General features: G+C 40.0%; 1 protein-coding gene across 29 annotated transcripts in view; it reads right to left on the bottom strand.

The window, feature by feature from the left end:
- The window catches only part of EPB41L3 (erythrocyte membrane protein band 4.1 like 3), a 138,714-nt gene that overhangs the window by 19,564 nt on the left and 91,183 nt on the right, over positions 1-27,967 (bottom strand). For 15 of the 29 annotated variants that reach the window (XM_027650781.1, XM_027650782.1, XM_027650784.1 and 12 more), the window contains 10 exons: positions 22,777-22,881; positions 20,485-20,527; positions 17,272-17,347; positions 15,489-15,707; positions 15,086-15,173; positions 11,400-11,552; positions 9,177-9,274; positions 7,665-7,840; positions 5,359-5,579; positions 1,311-1,877 (listed from right to left, as the gene is read on the bottom strand). In XM_027650781.1, the coding sequence (XP_027506582.1) occupies positions 1,311-1,877; positions 5,359-5,579; positions 7,665-7,840; positions 9,177-9,274; positions 11,400-11,552; positions 15,086-15,173; positions 15,489-15,707; positions 17,272-17,347; positions 20,485-20,527; positions 22,777-22,881 (1,746 nt within the window). The remainder of the gene's footprint in view (positions 1-1,310; positions 1,878-5,358; positions 5,580-7,664; positions 7,841-9,176; positions 9,275-11,399; positions 11,553-15,085; positions 15,174-15,488; positions 15,708-17,271; positions 17,348-20,484; positions 20,528-22,776; positions 22,882-27,967) is intronic. The other 14 variants (XM_027650811.1, XM_027650810.1, XM_027650795.1 and 11 more) reach the window with 3 other exon arrangements.

Below are 27,967 nucleotides of genomic sequence, written 5' to 3' on the forward strand. Positions count from 1 at the left end.
TTTTTTAATTGTCAGGCATCACAGAGCCAAAAGCATCCAAACCCAATGTTTTCACAAGATAAATTGATGCAACTTCTGGCTTTCTATAAAAAGGAAATTAAATCCTGCACCCAGTCTTACAAAACCAATAGTGGCAGATGACACAAGTGTTTAGATGTGCAAGCTGATTTATTGAAGACAACTACTGCAATGGCATCGACAAGCGGCCAAGGCGGTTTTTTACAAGTGGCCAACTGGTCTATCGTTATCTGATCTGGGGATTTTTTCTTTACATACAAAGCAAAACTGTACTTTTGTACTTGAAGACAAAGAGGAAAAAAGAAAATTGAGTAAAAAATGAACTCATTATTTTATTCTGTCAACAAAGAATAACCAGGCACCAGCAAAAACTGAGATGCCATCTACTTTGTTACTTAAGCAGATTCTTTTCCTACTTCTGGATATATCACCACATCCACTGTTCCCAGAACTACTGCAGACTCCTACTGCAATTGGTTTATCTGCCCATGATGACCCTGGTGGCTTGAGGCATCGGTTTTGGCAGTGCTAATCTAACATTGCAAATGTCAAGACAGCCCACGTGGCATGCTCCCCAAACAGCTGCAGAACAGCTGTCCCAATCTGACCTCTTACTGATACACTGGATTTAACCATGGGAAAACAATTTAATATGCAGCAGAAATGAGATCAAGGCTGAAAATCGAGATCCAGGTTTTGCTGGACCAAAAAGCCTTTTCTGCAGTTGGGCTACAGCTGATAGCCTTTCGCAAAAGGCTGAATCCATTTGGATTTTGAATATGCTGAAGTTAGTGAGGGTGCTTTTTATTGTTGCATAGCTAGTTATATAAATAAATGTAGATACATATGCATATATATGCATGCTTCAGTAATTACGCAGAAAATTATACTTAATATGCACTATCTAGATAAGTATTCTAACCCTAGGATAAATTGATAGAGGGAAGAAAAAGGTCTGGGTTGGTTCAGATACAAAACTCCAGAGCTGATCTGTGACAATTTATTTAGTGCAAGTCACTTTGCACCAGCTCACACAGTTCAAACCAAGCCACTTCCACACAGTGTTGTGCCTAACCCTGGGCCCCAAGCTGCACTCCCAGCATGAGAAAAAAAATAAAAAAAAGAAGAAAAAATAAACAACAATCCCCAAACCAAAAAAAAAACCCTTCTAACATATCAGCACAGACAGAAATGAGGCTCTGAAAGTAGGACCACTATTGCAGCAATCTAACACTGGTTAGGACTGAAGCACTGAACACGAAAAAGAGTGTGTTCGATGCCGAGGTACACACCTCTTCCTCTGAACTGTCACTCAGGTCATTGGCAAGTGAGGCACTCAAGGAGGCCGCCTTGGGCTCCAGGTAGCAGAGGCACATAGCCAGAGGAAAGGAGAGAGTGAGGGCGTATGGCACTGAGAAAGAGGCAGAGAGCAGAAAGAAAAAAATGAAGAGGAAACAAGGCACGAGGGAGGGGGAGCGGATGGGGAGGTAATGCTGCACGCTGGCAGGCAGGAAGTTGGTTTCGGAGAGGTTAGGGAGTGACAGATAGCCATCATCATCCAGGAGAGAAGGAAATGACTCTGGAAGTTGCAAGGAGAAGGAAAACAGCGTTCTGCCCTTGCCAGCTTTTTGCTTGTAGCCGAAAGCCATGTCTTGCTCGGCGGAGCAAACTCGCCCCTTTCTGTCAGAGTCTGGCTCCGACTCGCTGTGTTCTGGAGCGCTCTCTTTGGGCGCCTCACAGCCTAAGGACTTTGTCCGAGCTCTCTCCTTGCATCTCCTGCGAAGCTTTGCTGAAGATACATGGGGGCCAGGTTGAGAGGATGGCGAGGGGTGGTGGGAGTCAGTGCCAAGCACAGATGTCTGGTGACAGAGAAAGAGCAGCAAACAAGGCGCAAAAGCAAAAGGACAAAAAGAAAACTGTAATTAGTTAATTTTCTTCCGTGATGATAAATAATATATATTATATATATAAAATTATAAACAGTATTTTAATACCACAGCTTTCCACTGAATTAAATGGTGCATGTTCCTATGCCACACACTACAGGTATTACTGATTTGAGATTCCAGCTTACAAAAGGCAACTTCTTGATTCAACGTCTGCCTAGTCCTCTCTGCAGCACAGGATTTACTTAAAGGCCTCCATGGCCACGTGTGGAGTTCTGGGTTCTGCCAATTTCCACTTACTGTAAGACTGGCTTCTGATTATAAGGAGTTTTCAACATGAAGTACATAGAGAGCAACAAAGAAAGAAGGGAACATATTTCTAACACCAACACTGCTTGTGACAGCATTCTTGCAGTCAGGAGGAGACCCAGTGGGGGCCAAAAGTTTCCCATCTATGTCTTGGACAACTTCAGCAGTAATAATTAAAACTCCAAGAATTCTGAAACTCTACATGCCCAAATTCCTCCACTGCAATATTAAAAAAAAAAACAACAAACAAACCCAAAACCATCTAGGTCCTAAACCTAACTAAAACACATTCTGGTTTGGGAGGGGGGCATAAAAATCCATATGTTGGAAGAAAAACTCACTCGATACCCACCCTAGCAGCCAGGTCCTCAGCACAGCCCCCACCGCCACCCAGGCTGGCCTCTCCTGGGCATCCCCACAGCCCTGCCCTCAACCCCTGCCCACTGTGAGTGAGAGCAGGCAGAGCTGGGAACTCACCCCCTCCCAGCCATGCACCCTGTCACCCCTCCATGCTGTACACCACTGGTGGCACATTGAAAGAAGGGAGCTGAGGTATGTGGCTAGGTGGGCCCCGTGTTCTCTCACTGGGGATCTGAAGGGGGGCTGACCAGAGAGAGGTCCATGCCCCACACAGCCACATCTCCTCATAGTCAAAATGTGATCCTCTACCTACAGGGAAGAGGTAAAAATGCACCCAATGCTTTTGCTACAAATTTTACCCCAATGCAAAGAATACTGGCTACCAACTAGCAGGAGTTACTTTGGTATGCCACTTGTAGGGTATTCAAATGGTCTTTCAGGTCATTTGAGGACAAAAAATTGGTAGGAGAAGGGAGGTGATTCAGCAGGAATGGTGACTGTCATTTCACAAGCTCCCTGTGGGCAGCCACAACTGCTTTTTAGAAGGACATCAACCACTGTTATCACCAAAATGCATATCTCAGTACAACACATCTGACACAATGCTGGTGGATTTGAGATGTTTTGGCCAAAGTCCACCAGGTGCACTTAGCTGAAGTGGCACACTGGCTCCATGACCAAACCCTAAGTGCCTGAGCTGCTCCATCCACAGCGCATCTCCCCAGGGAGCTATAAAAGCCATTTCAACTGCACTGCCACTGCAGACTCCTAAAAGCAAAATGTCTTCAAAGCCAAAACAGCATTTGCCTCTTTAAGCTGGTGTCAAATTGGAGGCAACAAGGAGGGATCCAAGTTTTAGACAGAGGCTGTATCAATGCTAGCTACTAAGCCCAGTCTTTACCAGGTATATTAATGGTAGAAATGGGATTTAAGCCAAGTAATTACACAGTAGAACTCCTTTCCCTCCTCTTAATATTTTGCATCTCTCTCTTCTCCAACAATCCATCAGTTCAGGCAATCTGTATGCTCAAATTAAGCAATCAAAACCAAGTCTAGCTTCAAACTGCTTACAGGTGTCTTTATGTGTTTAATGCAGTAAGTTCAAGTCAAAATTTAATGCCTTATGTGAGCTAAATACACAGAACTTCTCTTTATATTCCAAAGGCAAAAAGAGCCAAAGTAAATGCATTCTTTGCTAATACAGACTATTCACTTACTGACATCTTCGCAGTGTTAATATTTAGAATAACTTCTGGTACTTAAACACACAGGGATAAAACAAAGGCAAAATGTCTTAATGGAAAAGTTGAAAACCTACCTATACAATTTATATACCCTTACACAGGAATTTGATTTCAAGCTTGTTTTGTGTTTCTTGAAGCCCTATTCTCTTTACGATGAATGACAAAGCTGTTGGCAGGTCGGTGTAGAAGCAGGACTAAGATCTCTATAGGCTTACAGAACTGAAGCTCTATTAGTGGTTGGTTTAAACAGAACCCACCTCTTGAGTGGGGTGTAAAAATTAATAATTTCTGCATAATTAAGTTCCATCAAAATAGTCTCTTAAAATACCTTTGACTATTTCCAGCTATATAAGGATTGACTGAAATTTACAAACATTTGGAACAGAACTAGCTTCTATTGGATGTTTTCTGCATATTTGATTTTCATCAATCTTTCCCCATGCAGAAACTAATAGAGTTCCAAGAAGACCCCAGCTAAATTTCGTAGAGATTATCTTTTTAATGCTACAATTACAGCATATGCTTTCAAAATAAAATCTTTTCTCATTTGCAATTTTCAGTAATTCAATTTGTTTCTGATTTTTGGTACCACAGTTCAAACTCTTTTTGAGGACTTGATCCTTTACTTATGTAACTCATTGTGGCCTTATATGATAAAGCTAGAAGTTCAGATTTTAACATTTGCATGCGTGGGTATAGAGGTTTTTCTTTCTAAATGATGAGGGTAAACCTTATTTGTTTAGCAAGTGCATTACACAGTACACTTTTTGAATGTGATTCTACCGTATTTCTCTTCACTGTCAATCTCTAGTGACTGTTTTCTCTGTCCTCCTGTTTGATGTACCCCATATTAAAAACTGATTAGATATTATGCACAACCATGTGCGTATGTGTATGTGGTGGTGGTGGGATTGGAGATGATGAGCTGTGACTCAAGTTTAACAACTAAGAAGAGAACCATCAATGAAAACTGCTTTCTTCAATACAAAACTTCAAACGAGGGAGGTAAATGCTTTTGTAAGCCAGGAAAAGAAAGCTTATAACAGCAGATTAATACCCAGAACTTAATAGAGAAAAAAATGCCCATTGAAATTCATGCAAGGAAACAGAGTGCTATGGCAAGTATAAGAGAAAAATACAATATTTTAAAGCACAGAGCTACATACAAGAATGCAGAACTATTTTGTTGCCTTGTCAAAATATAAAAAACATTATGGCCATACTAAAGTCAAAATACAACGGAAGACCAAAGGAGCAAACATGCACTGCCAGGCTACTTTTGGGAGCTCTTGAATACTATGTAAAAAACACCGGGTTGACTGTTAAACAGATTTAAAAAAGCAGTCCGAGGCAGGAACTAATTTTTACAACATCCTATGAAAACTGAATGGACTACAGAAAGACTGATTTAAGACATATATACATAGTATATTTCTTTTCACGGAACTTGTTTTATCTCCTCCCTCCCTCCCTAAAAATTCTGTGTTTCTCCAAGCACTCTCCAGGCAGCTCTGTTGAATACAAAACCCTGAAAACTCTACCTTGGTGTCATGACGTATTGCTGAAATTGGGGTGACTTCCTCTGCTCTCTTCTTTTTGCCCTCTTCATCATCTTTCTCCTCTTCTGTCTTTTTCTCTGGAGTCACAGTGGTTATCAAGTTGGTCTGAGAGATGCCCTTTGTTGTGGCGTACTGGCCAGTACCAACCTCTGCAGCAGACACAGAATCCTTCATGTACATTTCATGGTTTTCATTCACTGATGCTAAAAGCAAATATTTAAAGAGGGAAAGTCTGAAATAGCTTTTGCTGAGAAGCTGCATAAAATTAAAAAAGCTGGTTTAGAAAAACATTTGAGATAATGTTGAAAACATAAATATGTCATGTTTCAGAAAACCAGAAGCATTTAAATAAATCATTTACTTGAAATAAAGCTCGTAGCTTTTATATGCATAAACAGATTTTATGGATGTGTATACACACATTACTGTAGCTAATGTGTGCATTACACAGTTGTTAAATGCTAGTAAGCCATTTAAAATACTACTGTAGTAAAACACTAGAAAAAAAATTCAATGCATTGCCACAGTTATCAGGCAGGAAACATAAGGAGAACCAGCTATGACATCAGCCATGGGGGTGGAAGAGATGTTTTTTTTAAATCTGTCAGAATATAACAATGCAGATCAAATGCAAAGTTAGTAACGTGCTGCATTATAGAAAATGACAATATTCATGTAACACAGGCATAATACCTGAGAAAAAATGAAATGTGATCCTTGTATTACTGAGTACTAAATTCTGCCAGTTAGGTGAGCTCATTATCCTAAAAAATTCTGAGAAGCGATATCATTCAATTCAGTGGACCAAACCAGAATATTTTAGGATGCAAGTCTTCAATAATGCAGCAAACTTAGATATATATAAATAATTTTGAAATAAATGTACATTTATACATAGAATGTAATAAAAACTTCAACAGACCCTGCTCTTGAATATTGTGTAACTAATTTCTAAGACAATAAGATTATTCAAATTTATGAAGTTCCTTGCATCTGTAACAAATGACAGCCTGGATCACAGTATAATCACAGTGCAGAATGTTACAGCCACATCTGCGTCATAGTAACGATGCTGGTAAAGAAACCGTAAGCATTGATTAAAAAACACCTCTTTCCCCCATCTGCAGGTAGGCCAATTAACATCACAAAATCCCTGCAGAGTCTAACAAATGCTGGGAAAAGCATTTCAGGTATCTTGTCTCTTGGGAATGAGCTTAGGAGGTGGGAGAAAGCAAAGGGAGTAGAGGGAGACATCTTGCTTAGATGTTACAAACAAAATAACGCAGAAGGATAATTTCTGCTTTGAAACACATGCACAGCAATCAGGTCACCAGTTGCTTGGTAACGAGCAAGAAGCGCATCAGTATTAGAAGATTCCAAAATAATTAATGACAAGCAGCACCTTTAGGGGGAGAGAAAAAGGCTTGTCACTTGTACTTTTAAATCAAAGCTTCTCTCCCTGCCCACCACCAACTATACTCATTGCAATTTGTGATATTCTGCAGGAGAATTCGCCTTTTTTTCAATCTGTGATGATTCTGAATTTAGTCTCAGTCTTTTTTCCAGAAAAATAAGTTGCAAAACTACAACCCCTTTTTACTCAACAGCTGATAACAGTAACAGCTGATGGAAGTAGCTGATACTCTAAATCACATGTTGATTTAACCTAAGCAAGCAGCAGAACCTTGACCTCCACAAAGCAAGGATAAAGAGAGAAAGGACGTGCTTTTAAGCTGTGTGTGTTACTCTCTGTCTCATACCTTCAAAAGTAACATACAAAAAAAGTCTTTCAGAGCTCATCTGACTAGGACATGAGGTAACCGGAAGCAAGTGTTATTACTCAAGAGAAATAATTAATTTCTGAATTGCATCAAGCTTAAGTCAAAACCTCCATAGGAAAAAAAGATAGATTCAACCAAAACCCAAAGAGTCACTCATGCAAACCCAGAAAAAGTGTTGATGCCTGAATTTCTTGGGCAGACAGGTCCAGTCATCCCGTTGCTCCCCAAAGCAGGGAAATGTTCTACATGTGTGAGACCAAGGAGAGAGGCTCTGTGATGAGTGGGCTCCCAAGGACATCCTCTAAGGAAACACTTTGTAAGGACTACAGCAGTACATTTAGCATGGAATTTCTCTGCATCCTCCCCTACCCCTGCAGTGAACGCACAGGTACTCACAGCCTCTACTCAGCTGAAGCTCAAGGAGATGATACGACAAGAGGTTCATTAACCTAGAGCAGTGACCACTGTAACAATAGCTTTTGACAAAGTCAGCTGAGAGGACCTTACCACCATCTAAGCTGCGAGACATGGTGTAACGTTTACTAGAAGACCGCTCAAAGTAAGGTGCAGGACGGTCTATGAGGGCACTGGCTCTTCTCGTCTGGGCCTGCGTCCGACCGCTGTAGCGAAACTTGGAGCCGAGTGTAAGGAACTTCTTTGGAGGCGCTTCAGGCAGCAGGAGCCTAAAACACACCAAGCAGTACACCTGTTACTCCCCCTCCTCCAAAATCAGTCCACTCTTTCTGCAGAGGAGAGAAGACGACTGCTGGGTAACACTCTCCATCGTAACCTGTGCCTCACCGGTCTGCAGCTAAAAGGGAATCAAAGGATTGCCCCTCATACAGCATGACAAAATCATTTAGCTAATGCATTTGAAGATTTGAGTTCTTCCTAATAGTCAAGAATCACTCAGCTCCTTCCTGCTTGAAAATCAGATTTATCATCTTCTAATCACCAAAACTAAATACAAGGTGTTCCTTGTACCAGGAACCCTCGTTGTGCTGAAATACTTTTACTTCAAATTTAACATGGTGCTGCTATGCTGAGGATAGGGCCAGAACAGATTTCCAGTGAATGCCAGGCAGTACTCATTCACAGGGTTGCAGACATTTTTCAGGTTAGAGCTCTCCCACCCTCTGTATTTTGGCCATGGGAGCTGATTGAAGAAGCCATTCTCCTGCTATGGAGTTTATGCTTCAGACATTGATTTTTCACTAAAAAGCAGAAAACACACCAAAAATGCATACCATATCTCTTTAGATCTTTTGCTGCTAAGACTGCATTTCATACGAACATACAGACAGACTGAACCAACAGTTTTAGGAAAGGAGAGAAATTCTTCAGTCCTCCCACACATCCGCCAGAGGGGGTTTTTAAGCACCAAACACCCTTTCAAGTTGTTGAAAATCTCACTCTTTTGGGTTTTCTTTGTTAAGTATCTCTGATGACTATCTTAGCACAAACTGATTACAGCATTTATTCCACTATCCCGAACTTTTCTTGGGTCTTCTTAGAAGTCAAAAAATAGCTGCAAAATTCTACAGTAATCCAAAAATTACAGCTATGGATTGGTATTTTAGGTGACTAAAAAATAAACTACCTACTACTGTCTGTACTTTCATATGTAATTAAATAAAAATATCCTTTTTCTTTTTAGACTCTTACCCACATCCCCCAGCAATCTTCCATGTAAGTTGTTCTGCCTATGCAAGTTTATGTGCAGAAGTGCAGCAGTCCTTCATCCTTTTAATTATAGTCGCTGATAATACCATGGCACAGATAAAGCAAAATGATTAATTAGGACCATATGGTGATTTTAAGCAGTATCTTTCTAAAATAGTATGAATAATTTGGGAGAAACATTACAAATTCTGAAGAAGCAACAACCTTCCCTTGTCTGCTCAGAGGTACCTCAGGATCAAAAAGACAATTTGATTTGAAGGGTTTTGTCTCTGCTGACAAAATTGATCTTTTCTGTTGCTTTTTATATCACACCTTTAGGAAAAGAAATCAACATACCTGAAAAATGTATGGTGTTCAACACACACTTTCCATAAGCGCTTTGCAGCACGATGATTTGGCAACTTAAACCCAATAGTGCTTTCAAACTGCTCAAACTAGGTAGGAAAAAAGAATAAGTACGTTTTTGATGCTGTGCATCTATTTTTAGACAGTGTACACAGGTTCATCTTCATTTCCTCTGTCTGTATCATCTCATTGCAAGGGTGAACATATATGCTCATGTATATAACCATATATATACATATTCTACAGATTACTGTCTGGGAAAGAAGCTGAGTGATAATAAATGGCAACTTTTGAGGATTGTTTTTGTGGGAAAACACTGGTAATGAGCAGGAGGTTTTTTATGGTGACACTGATGTGTTATACCCCACAGTAACAAAGAGATCAGTTAAGACTTGGAAGACTTCTGAGAAAAACATCACTAAGTTTTTTAACCCTGTTGATTTAATTTCACCAGTTTAAACTACAGTGGGAAGCCTGGTAATATCTGGAGGGGAGCAATAGTCCCTAGGGAATGATTTGGCCTCACATAGCCTTAGACTAAGGAGATTTATAGTGAAAGAACTACAGTTAGTAAATCACAGTGGTTATAGCTAATTTATCTCCTGAGGAGGATGAGGCAAAGACACATAATTGAAAAGAGTTGTCTGGGGATACTAAGACACCTTTTTAGATTGTGCTGCAAATTTATATATTTCAGGTGCAGAAGCTGTTCCAGCTACAACTACTGTAACATGATGACGGCTACATGCAGATAGCTGAGTAGGTGAAACAGAGTTGCTGTGATGGTGGAAAGGTAGGCAGAAGGGCGCTTGTAAGGAAGCCTGCTTCCCTATGGAAGCTGATAGAGAAACAAGGCAGGAAACAGCAAAATAATAAAGATGACACATGGGATGGTGAATCACATTATCATCAAATGTAATTTGGAAAGAGGCTGCATTGATTATTTTATGTATGGAACTATGACCTGGTCACAGGACACTACATACTAAGACCAGCAGAGCATTGGTGGTGGAGAACTTCAGTGCAGGCGCTGGGAACATCAGTGGCTGTTCATTTGGTTTTTTTAAATCAGACTCAAGACTGGGAATTTGGTTACTGAAACTGTGTCTGCTGATTGCCAGGAGATGCAGTTTTGTGGATTTTAGTTTAGGACTCTAAAAGAGGCTGAGGCTCAGGGGTGGGGGACCCCAGCAGATTTCTCAGGTCAATGATGAATCATTGGCTCAGGACCCCTGTCTGTCTTGCTGCATTAAGGGATAAAATGCCAGCCTTCATCTAGGTGATTTCTGTCCTGGTATACAGCCCCTCACTCTAGATGGATATGGGATTTTCATCTATCACAGACCAATTATTGTACCAGCATTTAAAATGGAAATACTCCTTCACCGGTAATGATCCTGAATTTCTCCTGGGATTTTTCCCAAAAGTAATCATCTTATAGGCCAGGTTGGATGGGGCTTTGAACAACCTGGTCTAGTGGAAGGTGTCCCTGCCCACGGCAGGGTGGTTGGAAGTAGATGATCGTTAAGGTCCCTTCCAACCCAAACCATTCCATGATTCTATGATTTCTGGGTGAGCGCATGCTCGGCCCGTGAGGTTGGTATTTGCTACGCATCCGGCAGAGCCACGAGAGGGCACTCGCTGTATGAGGTTTCACATCCCCTTCTCCAGAGCCAGAAGACAGGCTCCGGTGGGCCTGGAAGGGCTAATGTGTGAGGTTACTAAAAATGCTGAATGACGGATGCTTGACTCTGTGTTACCAGTCTCTGGATCTCTGCTCCCAGTCTAAGTGTACTAGTCTGATATGTTTATAAAGTTTGGTATGGCCTGTCTACATCTCTTGGCAAGAGAAATAGATGCCAATTTAATATACAACATGACAGAGGATAACAAGCTCTCCATGAATAAGAAAGATGTTACTTAAATTTCCAAAGTATTCATAACACGGATGAGCTTTTTATGTGCAGATGGCCATATTTATTCTTTATGTTAGTTCATGGATGTAAACATAAAAATACCAAAGAAGTTTTTTTTAACCAGTATTTTAAAGAAAGTATGTGTACCTTATCTTTCCTAAGAAAATCAGCATAAATTAAAAAAATATAAATGGAGAGGAATGTTCAAGGCTTGTAAGACATGAAAAATCAACAAATCAATGAGAACTCAGTTCTTTTCAAGAGGTTCATTCACTGAAGAGTATCAGAATGCCCTTACCTCCCCTGGTCGAATTTTTATGTAGAAGTTGTTCCTCTTGTAGGAAATTTTCAGAACCTTTGGCCAGGCAAATCTATTTATTCTGAGTCTGTCTCGATATATTAAAAGTCCACTTGCACAGACTCCTAGCATGATTTCCACTCCTTCGGAATCCTGGAAAAGCAAGCAATGCACTTTGTTGAGTATTCCTATCCTTGCATCCTACAGCACTACAGATTCCTGTATCCAGTGTTTCTGTCTGAGCTATGTCTTTTTAATGCATCAGCTGTAGTGACCTGATTTCTGAGTGCTACCCTACTCACTGAATGCATTCATGCAAGTAATAGTAAGGTTGGGCAGGGTGAAAGAAACTGAGGGCTGCCAATGTTTCCTTATATTTTAGAAAGACTCCAAAAACAGGAGGGAAATTTTGGACGTTATTAAAAGAATTGTATCAGCCATATATCAAAATTTTATTAGCATAATAAAAAAGGGTTATTAGCATAAATACCAGATCGAAAGTAAGTAGGACAGCATAAAAATTTACGTCTCCTGGTATCACTCATCTCCATGACTAAATCTGGTAAATCCCTAGAAAGGATTTTCTTCTGTAGTTTGCTCATCTTGGCTTTAGTAGGCTTGCTAGTTTCTTTAACACTGTTGTGTGTATGCTCAGTAATTTCACTTTGAAATGCCCAGTGGGCAGAAAGTTGGGCATTTGGACCAGAAAAGATTCTTTTTTAGAAGTGTGGGGCTGTGCCTATGCTATAACCTACATTTGACAGGGAAGATGTAGGTCAAACACATTAGTACTACAGAAGATTTGTCCACAATCTTATTAGAATATACCCATAAATATGTATTTTTAAAGTAAGAAATATACATTTCTTATTTAGAACTCTTCAAATAGTCTAAACCAAATCTTCACTGGTTTCTATCACTGTTGTTTTTATTTAGCTAAGTACTAGTAGTGCTGGAGAAAACAAAAATCCACCTCAAAGCACTGACTGCACTAAAGCACTTGAGGAATTATTTTAAAACAACTTAAAGTCACAAAAAGCTGACAGTATAAGCTATGAAGATGTCAGTCTATGATAATCATGAAATGAATTCATAATTTTCATCTGGTTTTCCCAACCAGCCATCTTTTAAGCACATAATGAAAATCTGATTACATTTTAAAATGAACACAAAGGTACACATGGTCAGTCATGATGAAAAGACTATGGCACAGCCTGAAATAATAATAGAAAAGTTTAAAAATCACAACATAGAAATAGTGCCACAAAGTCACTCCAGTGTTAGAGAATACACCAATAGAAGATAAGTGTTCCAACAATGATAGTATCATAACCTAAAACCAGATTTTTTCTAAATAAAGCTCTTGTGTGATATTACTCTCAAGTACTGCAGAAGAGACAAAGCTAATTTTTTTTCAGTACTTCAGTCTCAGTTTCCTAAGCAAAGAGTAACGTCGAAATACAGTGACCAGATTCTAAAAAAGAAAGTCTCGTTGCCAGTAATCCCACTGCCTGGCGAATGCCAGAAATGCCTGTGTGCCCATCCATGGTACATAGCTGCAGGTGCAAGGGGTTCCTTCTTTTGATATGCTTTCTCAAAAACTTTTTGAGAAATGCCTTCCTCCCTTTTCTCCACCTTCACCACAGATCTACATCTGTTCAAGACTTCTGTTACTTGAAGTAACAGAGACTGGTTTTCAATGTGATACTACAGGTAAAATGAAACTGAGTAAAAGATTTAGTTTTTTTTCAGGAGAGATGTGGTTACATGGAACAGAAAACTGTTAGCTGTGACATCTGAGGCAGGAAATGCTGATTTGCACATCCCTGTAGCTCTGCATACAAACTGGGGGCTACCTCAGAATGGTGTTAGCCCAGAGGATAAATCTGTCTATTTTAACACATTTTTTATAGCAGCCTTGCACTGGATAACTGAGAACTAGTTTTAACAGCAGCTGGTGAGTCCAGCATCTGTCTAACACCTAATATATTGGCACAGCCTTAATGAATTGACATTTACATGAAGACATTTGCCACAGCATGACTTCCAAAAGGCATCCACAGAGATGCTTGTCCCCTAGCCTGACACCACCAGATCTCGCTGGCACACCTAATTAAAACTAAACATGACTTCTCATGCAGAGTCTACCTTTTCCACCTCCAGCTCAGTTTCCAAGATGACTGTTGGGTTTCTTAACCCACAGACAGACACAATTTGGTTACCACTGTAGCTTTTTTAAATTAGGAAAATCACTTTAGAGAGAGACTGGCTTGTCTACCAACTTCTCTTGCTCTGAGTCTTTCCATTTGAAAAAAAAAAAAGAATAGGAAACCAGGATACTAGGGTTTTTTTCAGAAAGGAATAAATAAAATGGTTATCTCAGAATATCCTATCTTAAACTTCACAGCCTTTCTCCAATATTCTGTAAATGATACTTAATGCTATGTTATGTTATTTTCAGTAACAAAGCCTGAACAGGAAATATTTAGAACAGGAATCCACTTTGTTGTTGGTTTGTGGGTATCTTTGTATTGGAAAAAAGCTAACAAATGACATTTGCCTATCCGTTTCTCTCTGCTCTGAGTGTGCCTCAAGAATTTGCGCCTCTCTGCAAGACACAGGGAAGGCAGTGGCATCCCTCCTGGTAGACCGCTGCCCATTGAGCTGTACCCAGATTTTTCATTTTCATTGAAGGCAATAAACAGAACACAAAAGATTGCCTTGAATTCTCTAACACACATGCACAGCTCCTATGAAATGCCCCAGGGACACAGTTGCAGGCTCTTTCAAGATCCAAGCTGCAAATTTATCTCAGTTCTTGAAAGGATCTGCTGCAGTGCAAAAACAGGCTCACAATAATTTGACCTTTACAGAAAATGCAGTGCTCTCCACAGGGCAGAATTCTTTGGTTCAATACTCATTTGCCAAGGATGCTTGCTAACCTCAAAAATGTTAAAATCCATTAGTCTTACTTTGAAGAGTGAAAAAAAAAAAAGTAATTATTTATTTGGGAAAAAACCCCAACCCAAACCCAAAAGTCAGACAACCAACACAAGGCTAGTAGCTGGCTCTCTCAAGCCACAATAAGAATTACCACATTTTATTCATAACTGAACCTGCTGATGATTAGAGAATCTACTTGATCATGGGAGAATGTTTCCAGGAGAATTACTGCCCTTCCTGTCAACCGCGATGACCACACTTCAGAAGAGAGACAAGATTCTGTCTCCCCATTACCATCAATTTGATTAGGTTTCCAGCACAGCTAAATAATTGTTTGTAAGTTCTCTGCAGCATTAGAAATTATCTGCTTATCTAGTTAAGATAGCATAGTTGGCCTTATTAAATTGAAAAATGTAGCTGAATGAAATGACAACTGATCACTCTCTGGACAGCTTCTAATATCCTTCCTCATTACTACATCCATTCAATATTTTCCCCAAGGATTTGGTTGTTTAACCAACATGAAAGTTGATGTGCTTTGAATCTACAGGCTAAATTATGTTACAGTTACAAGATATATTTATGCTTATCCCATGAGTCACCTTTCCTCATGCTGACACATGATTTATCCCAAAAAAACTCCCATCTCAAAAATACAAGAAAGAATAAATCAGGGAGTCCATGCAGATTAAAGTACCATGCCACAGGAGAAATGCGACCCATGAAAGAATCGAAGTACCTACCTTGGCATGATGGAGATCTACTCCATACATTGATAGTTTTTTGGCATTCTCCAGGAAATGCATCTCAGCTTCTGCAGGTGTCATTCCCCTGAGGAAATGCAACCAGTTCTAGCATAAATGTTAAGGAAATAAATCCAAAACAAAATCCAGCAGCTGGAAAACATTCTCAACCTGTCAGAAGTACAGCCACACCCCTTAGGTACCTGGGTACCTACCAGAGCCAAAGATCTGATGCAGACCCTGTTAACTTTCACGTCGCAAAGCTCTTCTCTATCCAAAGACACAGAGAGGAGTCTTATCCGAAAAATATTAAGTATACCGCAGCAGATTTTAATATCTCCTGATGCACCAGGATGGCACCTGAAGAAGCAGGCTATAGCTCACATTGCTGCCCTCTGCTTACCTGTGGCTCTTGTGCAGCTCAATCACTTTGTCCTCCAGCTCTTTAGTGTGATTCGGGGCAAAGCGAAATTCGCTGATGTAGTCGCTGCCGTATTCATCCGGGTCGTAGTCACCGAGCTCCGACTGCACAGTGTAAGAGCCCAGCAGGGCCAGTGTGACGAATGAGCAGGGCAGCCGACCCGACACAATGTCATCTCTCAGCTGCAAGCAGAGGTAGTACCTGCAACGGAGTACCAGGGTGGCTCAGACCATGCTCCTCCACCTTTGCCCCACTCGAGCACTGTCAAGAGGTCTCGGTTCTGCTAGTAATTTGCGGACAGTTCCCAAGCCCAGAGTTTTTTCAGGTATTTACAAGGATAATAATAATTTTGTAAAAAAAAAAAAATAAATCCCAAACAACCAAAAGAACTTCAAAACCAAAACACCAAGCTTTTGCCTAATTTATCAGTAGCAACACCTAATTTACTGTTATACAGCAGCATGGAGATCTCTTAATAAAATAGGTTATTACTGTGTTTAGTGACATAAATGGAGAAATGCCCATTAAACATACTACATTTCTATCACAAATCACTAAGATATAAATCTACCTGATAATTCTTTTCTTTAAGAAAATAATTAAATTATAATTATATAAAAATATAATTATAATTAAATTGTTCTTTAACAAATAATTAAAACACTCATATACTGTCCATTAATGTGTAGCTGACCTCTAAGTCATTCAAAAAACGTAAGCTGTCTCTTTAGCAAACTGTTGTGCTTTCTCAAAAATTCATTTAAACAGTAAATGCTGCTAAAAACGCAGAGATAAGCAGTGCAAGGGATCACTAGATAGCAGAAAACAGAAAATAATGTGGAGAACACTGGTTTGGTGGCAAAGGCAGAGTTACCAGGGGAAATTTGACAGTGACAAGAGGAAAAAAGCAATCCTTTCCTTTTGAAGTCCTCTGTTCAAATGTGAACTCTTGGCATACTATTTCTGCAGAGTACCCACCACAGGGAACCTCTGATCTAGGCCAAAGGCTTTGTGCTGCCTTAAAAGCAACAAGCAAGTCCATAAAGCATTAAAGGTTAAACATATCCACAGGTTTCAAAATGTTGAAACAGGCTAGAGAACAATTAGCTGATGGCACAAAACTTCTCATGGCTCAAAGCTTTTGTGCCTTACACCAAGGAGGAAATCAGGTGAGGGTTCTTTTGGTTGCAGTTGCAATCTGAATACAAAAACAGAGAGCAGAGGTGTAGATTGCAGAGCTAAGTGACTTGGAGAGCAGGGAGCAGTCATTCATTACCATCATATTCTCTATTCCGTGCACATCAATTGCTTACTTTGTCAAATGAAACACAAAATTTACATGTATGCTTATTCCTATCCATTCTGGTTTCAGCTGTGGTTTGGGATTCAGTATGGTGCTTTAACCACAGCATCATCTCACTTCTTTTCTTTCACAGATATGATTTTACTTACAATAATAATTCGTTACTACTGGCAAAAATGGGCATCGGGCATCTTTGTGAAAATTAAAATCAACTCCCAGGAATATGTGTATTGAAAAAGCTGGAGTTTAGAGTTAAATTAAACAAAAGTCTTCATAGCTCCGAAGATAGACACTGTTCATACTGTCGTTTCTGCCAAAGCCTTGCATATTTTCCATAAGCTCATACGAGAAAGAAAGACAATGGGAACATAAAACATTCCTTTTCTTCGATAATTACAGTGTAAGTGCTACTAGGAACAGCTTTTAAGCCCCTCCTAGGAAGGTATTTAATGTTTAAAATACCTGGTAATATCTTCAGATAGCTGGGCAGGATCTGGAGGGTAGAATTTCACATTAAATGCAAACTGCCAAGCACCACCTGGAAAAGAACATAGACTGACTGAAAGTACACTGTAAGTGCAAACAAAGACACTCATGATGACTTAAAAATATCCCAGCCAAGCAATTAATAAGAACAGGATTTAGTATCTTTTTCCCACACTTCACACTGAAGACACTGTATTAGATCAGATTTTACAGCTCTTTTCTTATTTAGTAAGATTGCCACTGACACGAGGACTCTAAGGGAGCAGTAATTTATTACCAATATTAAAAAAACCCTCAGTCTGAAAACTAGGTTTATTGAAAATAACCACCTGAAAACACAGCCTATATAAGCTTTATAAAACAATAACCCAAATCAGAGGTACTGAAAACACCACAAGTCAAGAGTACGAATGGGCTCTGGGGCAGGGTTATGTGCCAAGGTCTAGCTGCCCAAACCAGCTCACAACATCCTCTCAGAGTGCTGCCTCAGCACATAGCTCCTTTCTTCAGTAGACATAAATTGTGCAGACAAAGTTGCAAGGATAAACACAAAAAGCATGACCGAAAAAAGTACATAGCACTAGGGAATTCTTCTTGACTTATTTCAGTAAGTTTAGGTGACCCACATGATGGATACCGGTTTGTACCACCACAGTTGGTGAAATTATTTCTGGAGTGTTAGCTTTAAATGTTGTAAAGAAGGAATATCAAGATTTTAAAAAGAGTTGAACATGGTATGTAAATATAGAAGCTATTCTGAAAAAAGGGTCAGGTTACTCTAGTGCATGTCTTGAATGCAAATAAAAAGCAATAACAAAACCCCAAACCAAAAGCAACACGGTGGTTTTACAGTAACAAGACGTTTCACCAAGGCCTCTCTTCTGGGATATACCCCTCATATCTACTTCTACCACATAAATTACAGTATTTTTGTAGTCCAGAAACCAGAAGCAAAGTAGTGTCACTTCTCTATTCTGAAATGCACTGGTGTCAAAGGACAAATCTAACTAGAAATAAATATCCCTCTTGAAAAATCCATATTGGCCATGTAACAAGGAAGTGCTCAGGAACACCATGAAAATCAAGACTTTTCCTTATAAACCTGACACTGGGTAGGGCTTTCCCATGATCTTTCACTCAGGGGTATGTTGTGCCTAAGTACCTCCTAAAGTGTATTGAAGGTTTAAAGGGGTTTGAAGGTATATCTGGTGCACTCTCTAGTAAGATAGCTTATATGCTGGACAGATCTACTCGCCCAGAAATACTGTATAGTCCTCCAAATTGGGTGTTTGGGAGTATTTATTTAGAGACAATAGAGAAATTTCATTCTATGCAAACCCCCATTCACTTTGATGATCCACATACCTGAGAAAATAGGCTCATATGTTCAAGGCCAGGTTGGATGGGGCATTGAAAAACCTGGTCTATGGCAGGGGTTCAAACTAAGATGATCCTTAAGGTCCCTTCCAACCCAAGAAGAGTTTTGATGTTTATCATTAGGACTTCAACTCCTTGTAAGACTTTTGGAGTTCTTGATTTTAGGAACTTTTCTGTTTTCTTGGGCCATAAAAGCTGGTAAAGGAAGATTTGGCTGGCAGCGAGGATGGGGCATGGTCCCACTCAGGAGTGGACCAGACCCAAGGTGGGAGTGCAGCCAGTGGGTGGCACCTGGTCCCACAACAGATGGAAGTGGCCCATAAACCTATTCCTTGGCACACATGAAATAAATCAAACCTATGATAAAGCCTATCATACAGCACAGATGGTTAAGATACTAGAGTAAGAGGCCTTCACCCCTTACTTACAGGGTTTTAAATAAAACCTAACACTGTGTAAGTTAGTGGGTGCAAAAGAAGGGTCACACACATGGCCCTTTCTCACCACTGGGATGAAATCCCTGTGGTCTGCAATGTGGTACAAGTGTTGTACAACTCAACCAGGGTTTAGCAGGACTATATATATATATGTTTGGAAAGCATCATGGGTAACAGCACTACTTTTCACTATTGTCCTGTTCCAAAATTCTGGGGTGAATTGTACAAGCAAATTATTGCTGTCATCTTCTTCAAATGCAACTGTCCACTGCCTCAAGTACAGGACAAGACTCTTCTGCCCTGGTTAATCTCCCGCTGTCACAACCTTTCATTGTCTATTTCATGGCTTGGGAACATATTAAATGCATTTCAAATTTGTGGTGGGGAGCTGAGATGCTTTACTTGTACTGAGCAGTAGCATAACCTGATTCATTGAGGTCTAAAGCACCTTCCTCTCCAGATACATCTTCTCATGAGATTTAGAAAAGGCAAATTTTCATGTATTGCAGATCACTAACCTGTAATGAAAATACTACTGGAAGAAAGGTGAGGTTGTTCATAGTAAGTGGGGAAATTTTCCAGTGTAAATTAACCTTTTGAATCTTGGAGAGGGAAAGGATTCACTTGCCAGGCCTGGTCCAACAAATGTGAACTACCAGATATATTTGCTTGTAAAAGCAAAAGTGTTAAAAGAAATCATTTACAACATGTGCAAAGAAAAAAAAAAACCTGAGCTTTCCTGCATATAGAAATCATGCACATAAAATATGGTCAAGTTTTAAAAGTGAGGGGAAGAAAAAAAAGGCAGGTCAAATTTTGAACCTGGCAGTCTCAACAAGGCTTTCCTTTGAGAGGTTTTTGAATTTCTAATGTAGCAGATATCTAATTTTAACAACTGAGATTTTTAAAAGATTCATGTGAATTAGAAAATTGACTGTTTCTCTGCGAGTTGCATGGTCATTTTAGGAGCAAAGATCAAGCTTCTGAAATGCAGATAGGAAAGATATTTTAGGTAGAATGCTATCTTTGCATCAGAGAAATATTTCAGTACGAGGCATGAGTAGCGTTCCTGGATACGATATAAATATCAGTAACACAAGAAATAATTCATATACATGGCCTAGTCCCTAAGGTTACATTGCTTAATGTCAAACCTCGGGTTTTTGCATCTCTGTAAATGTCAAGTTGTTTTCAGCAATGCATGTTCATTTGTTACGAGCCTCAGTAACCACTCACACTCATTATGGGGTGAAATATCTAAAAGATGCAGGTAATTCTTTTGCCAAAGACTTGGGACTGGATAAAAAGATGACTGTGAAATAAGCTTTTTTGGCATGGGGAGACATGTAAAAGGGGACAAGAATAACAAACTTACTTCGGATCTGCTTCTTGATTTCCTTGGCAGGGTCCAACCAATTCTGCAAAGAAAATGTTTCCTTTTTTCAATTTGAATTAGAAAACACAAAACCCATTATTTTTAAAACAGTGCTATGAGTCGAAGCTAGAATACGCAAAGGTCTGCCACCCCTTTCTCCTTGGAGCAGCAGTAGGCTGGGATAACACTACTCTTCATGATGTGGCCCTGGGTAGAAGCAGGATTTTTATTAACCTTCCCAGATATTGAGGGGTTAAATGGTTTGAAATAAAAGAGTAAAAAATTAGAAACTGGTAAAGTGAATCCACAGAAATTTTTTTCCAGAGTATCTTCTGGAAAAACTAAATTTCTAGAAGCTTGTTACAATTGGTTGCTTGGTTGATTTTTTTCTCTAACCCTGGAAAGGCTGGAAAGTCTTGCTAGAGGATAAGCAAGTGCAGAGGAGGGCACTACCCCATTTGCAAACCAATGTGGGCATGAGGGGCTTTTCCAAGGAAACCAGAGGCAGAACCACAGCACCTTTGCCCCCATCCACACCGTGCCCAGTGACTATGCAAGAAAAAAACCCTTCTGAGGAGATGGGGAATTATCACAGGGATGTGTTAGTACTCTGTGGACGCCAAGGAGCAGATGAAAATTCCTCTGGGTGAGGTACATAACAGCTTGGGGTCTCTTAGTGCCACTGTTGCCTTGACCTCTAACAGAATCAAATTAATATTTAAAATGCATAGAACAGCCCAGAACAAAAAGTTTGCTTCCCCTAGGAAAGTTTCACTTTCTCCAAAGAAAGATAAACAAATGTATCAGAGAAACAAAAAAACACTAAAGAAATATCAAACAAGCAGAACACAACAATCCCTCCCCAACAAAAACAACCAGTTTGCAGCTGTCCAAACCTGGTCTGTGGTGCAAAACACGAGCCTGAAGAACTCCAGCTATTGCTGAGGACAAAAGCACACTATGTACCACAAAATTAAAGATGCGTCAGCATTTCTGTTTACAAAGATGTCATGTGATGTGGGCACATGTGTTGTCTGGTTGGAAGTTATGTAGCAGAGGATGGAAGTGAATTGCTAAGTACTTTGACATTAAAAATATACATGCTTTTGATCAATACATGTGGTGGCAGGCAGTTATTCTTTTAACTGTTTAGTTCTGTAAAGTAAATGGTGACCTACAAATGCTTAGTGCTTCTAAACCAAGTGTTAATAATAAATCCATTCTTCTCTTTCCAGTACATGAAAGCACACCTATCTGGAAATGAACTTAGACATCTGCCTAGCTTTTATAAAAACTCAAAACTAAGCATATGTTAAAGTGTTATCTTGCACTGACATGGACCAAGTATCCGCTTAAGCGATTTTCTGAATCAGAAACAAAGAAGTCCATAAAGAAAGGGGGAAAGAGAGACAAAAAGACTGACTTTTTTTGTATCATATATAATTGAAACAAACGGAAGTCTAGAAAATACAACTGTTGTTCCCACAAGACACAAGCAGCTAAAAAAGTAGTAAGAGCTCCAGCTCCATCAGGGAAGACCTTTCAGGCCACGTAAAGCAAAAACAGCTTCACCTGGTGAGCTCTGCTGGGCTACTGCATATATTGCTAAGAAGTTTTGCACTGTTTCAAAATATTTATCTTAAAATGCCAAAATCACACAGCATATTTTAAATTATCTTTGATACTCTCTCTTTCCCTGTAACAATATATATACATATCACCTGCACACTAGATAATCGTTGACACAGCCTATTTCATACTAAAGTTGAGGTGCAGACAAGCAGAATGTGATTCACTCTTGCTACTAACTGCTTCTGAAGACTAATGTCTTTAGTCAAAGCAACAATAATGCTAAGATAAAGAAAGTCAAGACTTGGATCCTTACTTTATCTTAGCAGTTAGCAGGAGCAGTCAATCATCTTCTGCTTATCTGTGTCCCAACCACAGTATTATTAAGCCATATTTTAGTATCATATATTTAGCAGTGTATCTCTGAATGTCAATCTGACTTTCATCTATGGCAGTAAAAGAATAAATTATACTAGAAAGAGAACCAACTATATGATTAACTTCCTTCATGTCATAAACAGCCAAAACAGAGGGAAGCCAGGGAAACACAGGAGATGCTTTTATGAAGTAGAGTGAGTCACAAAAAACAATAGCTCAAACTATGTCTATGGAACCTAGCAAGGAAGATAAAACCAACTTCTGGATTGTTGCAACTGTCTGGGGAGTCTCTCAGTGAGCTCTGGTGTTCACAGGCCAAAGATCAGCTGCAGCTCTGTGGGTTACCTTTTGGTTTTCTGTGTCTCTGTATGTTAGTCCAAAGTAGTCTTTTTCCAAAAGGTTCAGATGCTCACACACTTTGTCGAATAGCACTTGACCTCTGGAACGCTTCTGTAGGAAATTAACAGAAAACAAAACAAAAAATATTAAGTTTGCAAAATAACATAATAAAGCATTAAAATAGCACCTCTTCTGTCAAATCAATAACTTCAAAATCATTCAATTCAATGCATCCATCTTTCTAACCTATTGACCTGGAGCTTCATAGGAAGCTGTTGAATGGGGCAAATCCTCTTTCCCTAAAAGCTCAAGTCTTCTTGCAGAGTTAAAAATAAGTCACACATGTCATGTTTCAAGTCTCAAACGAAGATCTCTCCTGTCTTTCAGAGACTGCAACTCCAAGGGCATGCCAAGGTCATATCTCTGCAAAACCAGAGCAATTCTTTGTGTGCAAGCAGCAACAAACAGCAGCACAAAATATTCCTGGTCATGGATTATCAGAGTTGTGACTGCGGCGGGGTGCCAATCCACTGGAGATAAAACCAAACATGGAGATACTTTTTGCTTCGGTAACAATGTGGACTGATTCCAGGACTCATTTTTGTCTAATATACACAGAAATGTGATTACACCATCTACTGAAATCATGGAAAGAGCCTAGTATCTAACTGGGAATGCAGCTGGGTAAGAAAGCAGCTTCCCATTGTCCCACTAACCCTCTTTACTGCTGACATGTTAGATGAGAAGATATCTGTCAACAGCCAGAGCCCTTAGCAGAAGCTTTGTAGTATCTCTCGTACTGGACAGTAAATATTCAGGTCACCCTAGTTGTCAGTGTTGTATGTGAAATTGAGAAAAAAAAAAATTTCCAAAAGACCAAACACAGACAGAAATGTCCTTTTTATAAGCTACATGTTCCAACTTTGATATGTATTAATTATGATAATCAATTCAAAATTATTTGGGACACTGTTTCATTACTGCTTACTTCTGTAAGTGCAACTCAGCTAAAGGAAAAAATCTCCCCACTTTATTCCAAACATACGCATACATAAATATTTTAGTTGATGTTAGCACAGCATTTTCTTTATCTGTAGCATACATATGACTTGAAGCAGACTGGAAATACACCACTTGCTTCAAAGGCAATGCAGGCGGTGGAAACAGAAGATGAGAGAATGCTGCCCCCAAATTTACGCGCCTCTGCTGACAGAGTTGCAGCCAGACTGCGTTACCAGCCCAGCAGTCTTGGCCGGGAGAGGATAGTTCACAATCCAAGTTGACATAGCTATGCCAACAAACCCATGGAGCCCAATGCTGGCCTCAAACTATTTTAGAAGTGGTAAGCAAGCCAAGAGAAAAAAAAGAAAAGAATTGAGGATTGCTGCCTAACACTCCGTGAAAACATTACAAGAGACAATGGAGAGAGTTGTGCAGTTTAATGTAATTTATGTTAAATTTGGTGCTCTGATGGTATATTGGAAAGGACACTGGGAAACATCCTTTACATTTTTATCAATGGGGAAGCTGATGCATGTGGCTGAGCCTAAAAAGTGTTCTCCAGCTGAGGAAAAAAAACAGGCCCAGAACTGCATTACGAGTGTATTGTTGTAGCTTCATTTACTGTGTCTTCCAGCATCATTTGAGCAAATAGCTTTATGGCCTTGTTCTACATGTCGCATGCTTTCCACCCTGTAGCAGGAAGCATAAATATGCTCCAGCTCCTTTATAATGTCAAACAAATGTTTAGTTAATTCTTCACATTCCAAACTTGGAAGTAGATAATAAGAAGTTGGTGGTTTTATACGTGATGCTCCATGTAGAAGAACAGGAGGATAAAAAAGATCTCAGTACTGCTGTGTGGAGAGGAATGAACTTAGAATCTTCCAGCCAGAATAGACACATTTCTGCTATAAGCAAGTAGTGCTGCATTTTGCCAAATTTCCTGCTTCTTTACTTGTTAACAAAATAAGTACTTATACTCAAAGGAGAGAAATAAGCAGGTTAGCTCTAGAGGACACCAGCTTTGAAAAATACTGTCTGCACCACTGCGTCATTTACATGTATTCAAATTGTGACACTTCAGTGCTCTCTTAATTTTAAGAGTCACTTAAGGCCAACACAGGAGCTGTTTTATCTGGTCAATCCGTGTAGCTACACAGATGTCTATTTTGAGAAATACTAGCTAGCAGCTGAAAGGTATGGTGTTTTAACAGGGAACTACAGGAAACAGTTGTGCAGGGCTGTGTTGTAATAAAAACCAACCAACCAGAAAACCCACAGCGTTCAGGATTTCTTGACTATTAATCCCGAATAATTTGCATGGCAAATTATTCCTCCTCTTTCTCCTGTATGAAGATGCCCAAGCTGTACTCAGTCACTTTCTACAAAATTCCTGCTGCATCAGGATATGGGAAAACACTGCTGGTGCTGCAAGAGCATATCAGAAATACCACATGTAACTGAGAGCCTTTCCTGGTTCCGGTGCTCTCTTCCCTATCACAAGGTAGGAACTAGCGATAGCTGAGAGAAAGCCTTACTAGGACCACTTCTCTTCCCACTATCCACAGAAACGCCCATCAGCATCCAGACAGATGAGCCTCTGACCGCTGTCCCAGGTCAGAGATGACCTGCAGGAGCAGGATTTAGACGACTCCAGTCATTTGAGGAGTGGGGGTTGCCTTGCAATGGAGCCACCCCTGCTGCTCTAATGCAAAAGCCAAAAGAAATCCTCATGCACCTGCATATCGGCAGCACTGCCACTTTGCACCCATGTGGTGTGAGCAGGCACACTCTGCTTCTAAACCATCATTGCACAGAAATACAGTGAAGGGAAGGTACTGCATAAATTCATGGGAAATTAAGAGGTTTAGTTAGGAATATACAATTAAAGAAACTGAACAGACCTCCTGTGCTCTTGCTAATTGCTTTTATTTTGCTGTGTGCCCAAATAACCATGCCAAGAAAGACACGGGTATCATTGCTTTGGCAGGGACAGAGTGGGAGGAGGAGAGAAAGGTCAGTTTACAAATTCATACAGCTCCTCAATCCATCCTAAACCTTTGCTTTCTATCATTTTGAAATGACAAATCTAAGACGATGAAAGATTGACAGTCTGCTGGTTACTGTGGATCATAAGTTAATCCCAAAAATGTCAATCAATTCTCAGCAGTCAAAAAAAAAAAAAAGAAGACTTTGAGCTATAAAATACTGGTCCTGTAAATGAAGAGCTTTTCTGAAAGGCAAATATTGCAAGAGTCTCCACTAAAAATACTCTTAGATATTTTTCAGGCATGAATGGGATGAAATTAAATGTGCAGATGTGAAAAAAGACACTTTGCTTAAGCTCTGGTAAATCAAGAAAAGAGAAAGAATACAAAACATAGATTTAATGGTATAAATGAACACAAAGGTCTGGGAGCAAAAACTTTACGCTTTTCACCGTGTCATCCCTGCAGCTCTATAAAGGCCAGGGCTCTCTCAAAGCTGGAATGGGAATAAACAGCCTCCTGGTCAAGCTCCTAGTGAGAGGAGCCAGCAGCAGCAAACTTGGCAAGCCTGTGGCTGCCAGTAATTCCCACACACACACAAGGGAAAGGAGAAGCAGCCTCTCTTCTCACCAGCTTCTCTTTGGTTTTGGAACTGAACTTCTCCCTCCCTCCAAGGCTGAAGGCCTCTCCTAGTTGTCTTCTCCAGAAACAGTTCATGCTCAAACCTTTCTACATCAGCTTCTTCAGCCCATATCCCTCCATTATACCCCTACCACCTTACAATCCCACCAGAACAAGATAACAATGAGGAGCTCAAAAATTAAGTACTTCTGATTTAGCTCTTTCTGGATAACAAGATTATTATAAAGTCAATTATTCTCACTGGCAAACATTTGAGTAAAATATTCAGTACTTCTTTATGCAGAAAAAAAATATAAAAGTTTTCCTTTATTATGATTAAGCCCATAAGCTGTAACCTACTTATAATACACAAACATTATTCAAGTGAAAACATTCAAGCCTTTGTTATTGATACATTGTAACTCCAGCCATAAAATATGTACTGCATGTTAATCACAGAACCACAGATTGGGTGAGGTTGGTGGGCACCTCTGGGGATTGCCTAGTCCACCCGCCCTTCCACCTACAGTGGGTTGCTCAGGATTGTGTCCACTTGGGTTTTGAATATTTCCATGGATGGAGACTTCCAGCCTGTGTGGGAAATCTGTGCCAGTGTTTGACCATGATATGATATTTACTATGATGGTAATTTTTTTTTCTTCCATTTAAATGAAAATTCCTATCTTTCACTTTGTGGTCCTTGCCTCTTGTCCTGGCAAATGGGTACCACTGAGCATACTTTGGCTCCATCTTCTTTACTCCTCCCATCAGATATTGATAGACATTGTTAAGATACCCCCAGAACCTTCTCTTCTCCAGGCTGAACAGTTCCAGCTCTCAGACTTTCCTCATGAAATAGATGCTCCAGGGCCTTCGTAATATCTGTGGTCCTTTGCTGGACTCTGTCCAATATGTTCATGTCTGCCTTGTACTGGGGAGTCCAGGTCCAGAGTCAGCACTTTAGGAGCTGAGTAGAGGGGAAGTATGATCTCCCTTGACCTTCTGGTAACGTTGCCCAGGATGGTACTGGCCTTCTGTGTTGCCAGGGCACATTGTTGACTTTTTTCCACCTTTTTGCCCATCAGGACCCTCAGGTAATAAAAAAACCTGTATTGCAGCAACCAAGCTACCAAACCCGTATGTTCTTGTACTGTGATAAGCAAAGGGAGAAATTACGTAGAAAATGAGCAACCAACAACTTAATACAAAGATGTGACACCAACTTTCTTGTCATACAGGTACTAGTAAGACCCCAGGAAATTCCTTTGGTATTTAGTAAGATACAGGGGCGAGATGAGAAAGATTTCAAATGTTATATGCTGGATGGTGCTTCCCAGATTGGAAGCCAGTTGTGCCAGAGGAAAATTTATCAGGATTCCGAACTGGCACCTCCAAGGGACAAATTTTATTTCTGTGCAAGACTGTAGGCTTGGTTCCCCCACGCCAGCAGGCACCACCTCTCCCAAAAGTCTCCTTTAAGCTGCTGTGGCTCCTGTTTTGGCCTGTCCTGAAACACAACCATTTGCAGTCTTCCTGCAGGGCATTTTGGCACCCACTCTGATGATGCAGCCTGAGCCTCTCTTCTG

Source organism: Corapipo altera, unplaced genomic scaffold (assembly GCF_003945725.1).
Source record: "Corapipo altera isolate COAL_440 unplaced genomic scaffold, ASM394572v1 24, whole genome shotgun sequence".
Classification (NCBI taxonomy): domain Eukaryota; kingdom Metazoa; phylum Chordata; class Aves; order Passeriformes; family Pipridae; genus Corapipo; species Corapipo altera.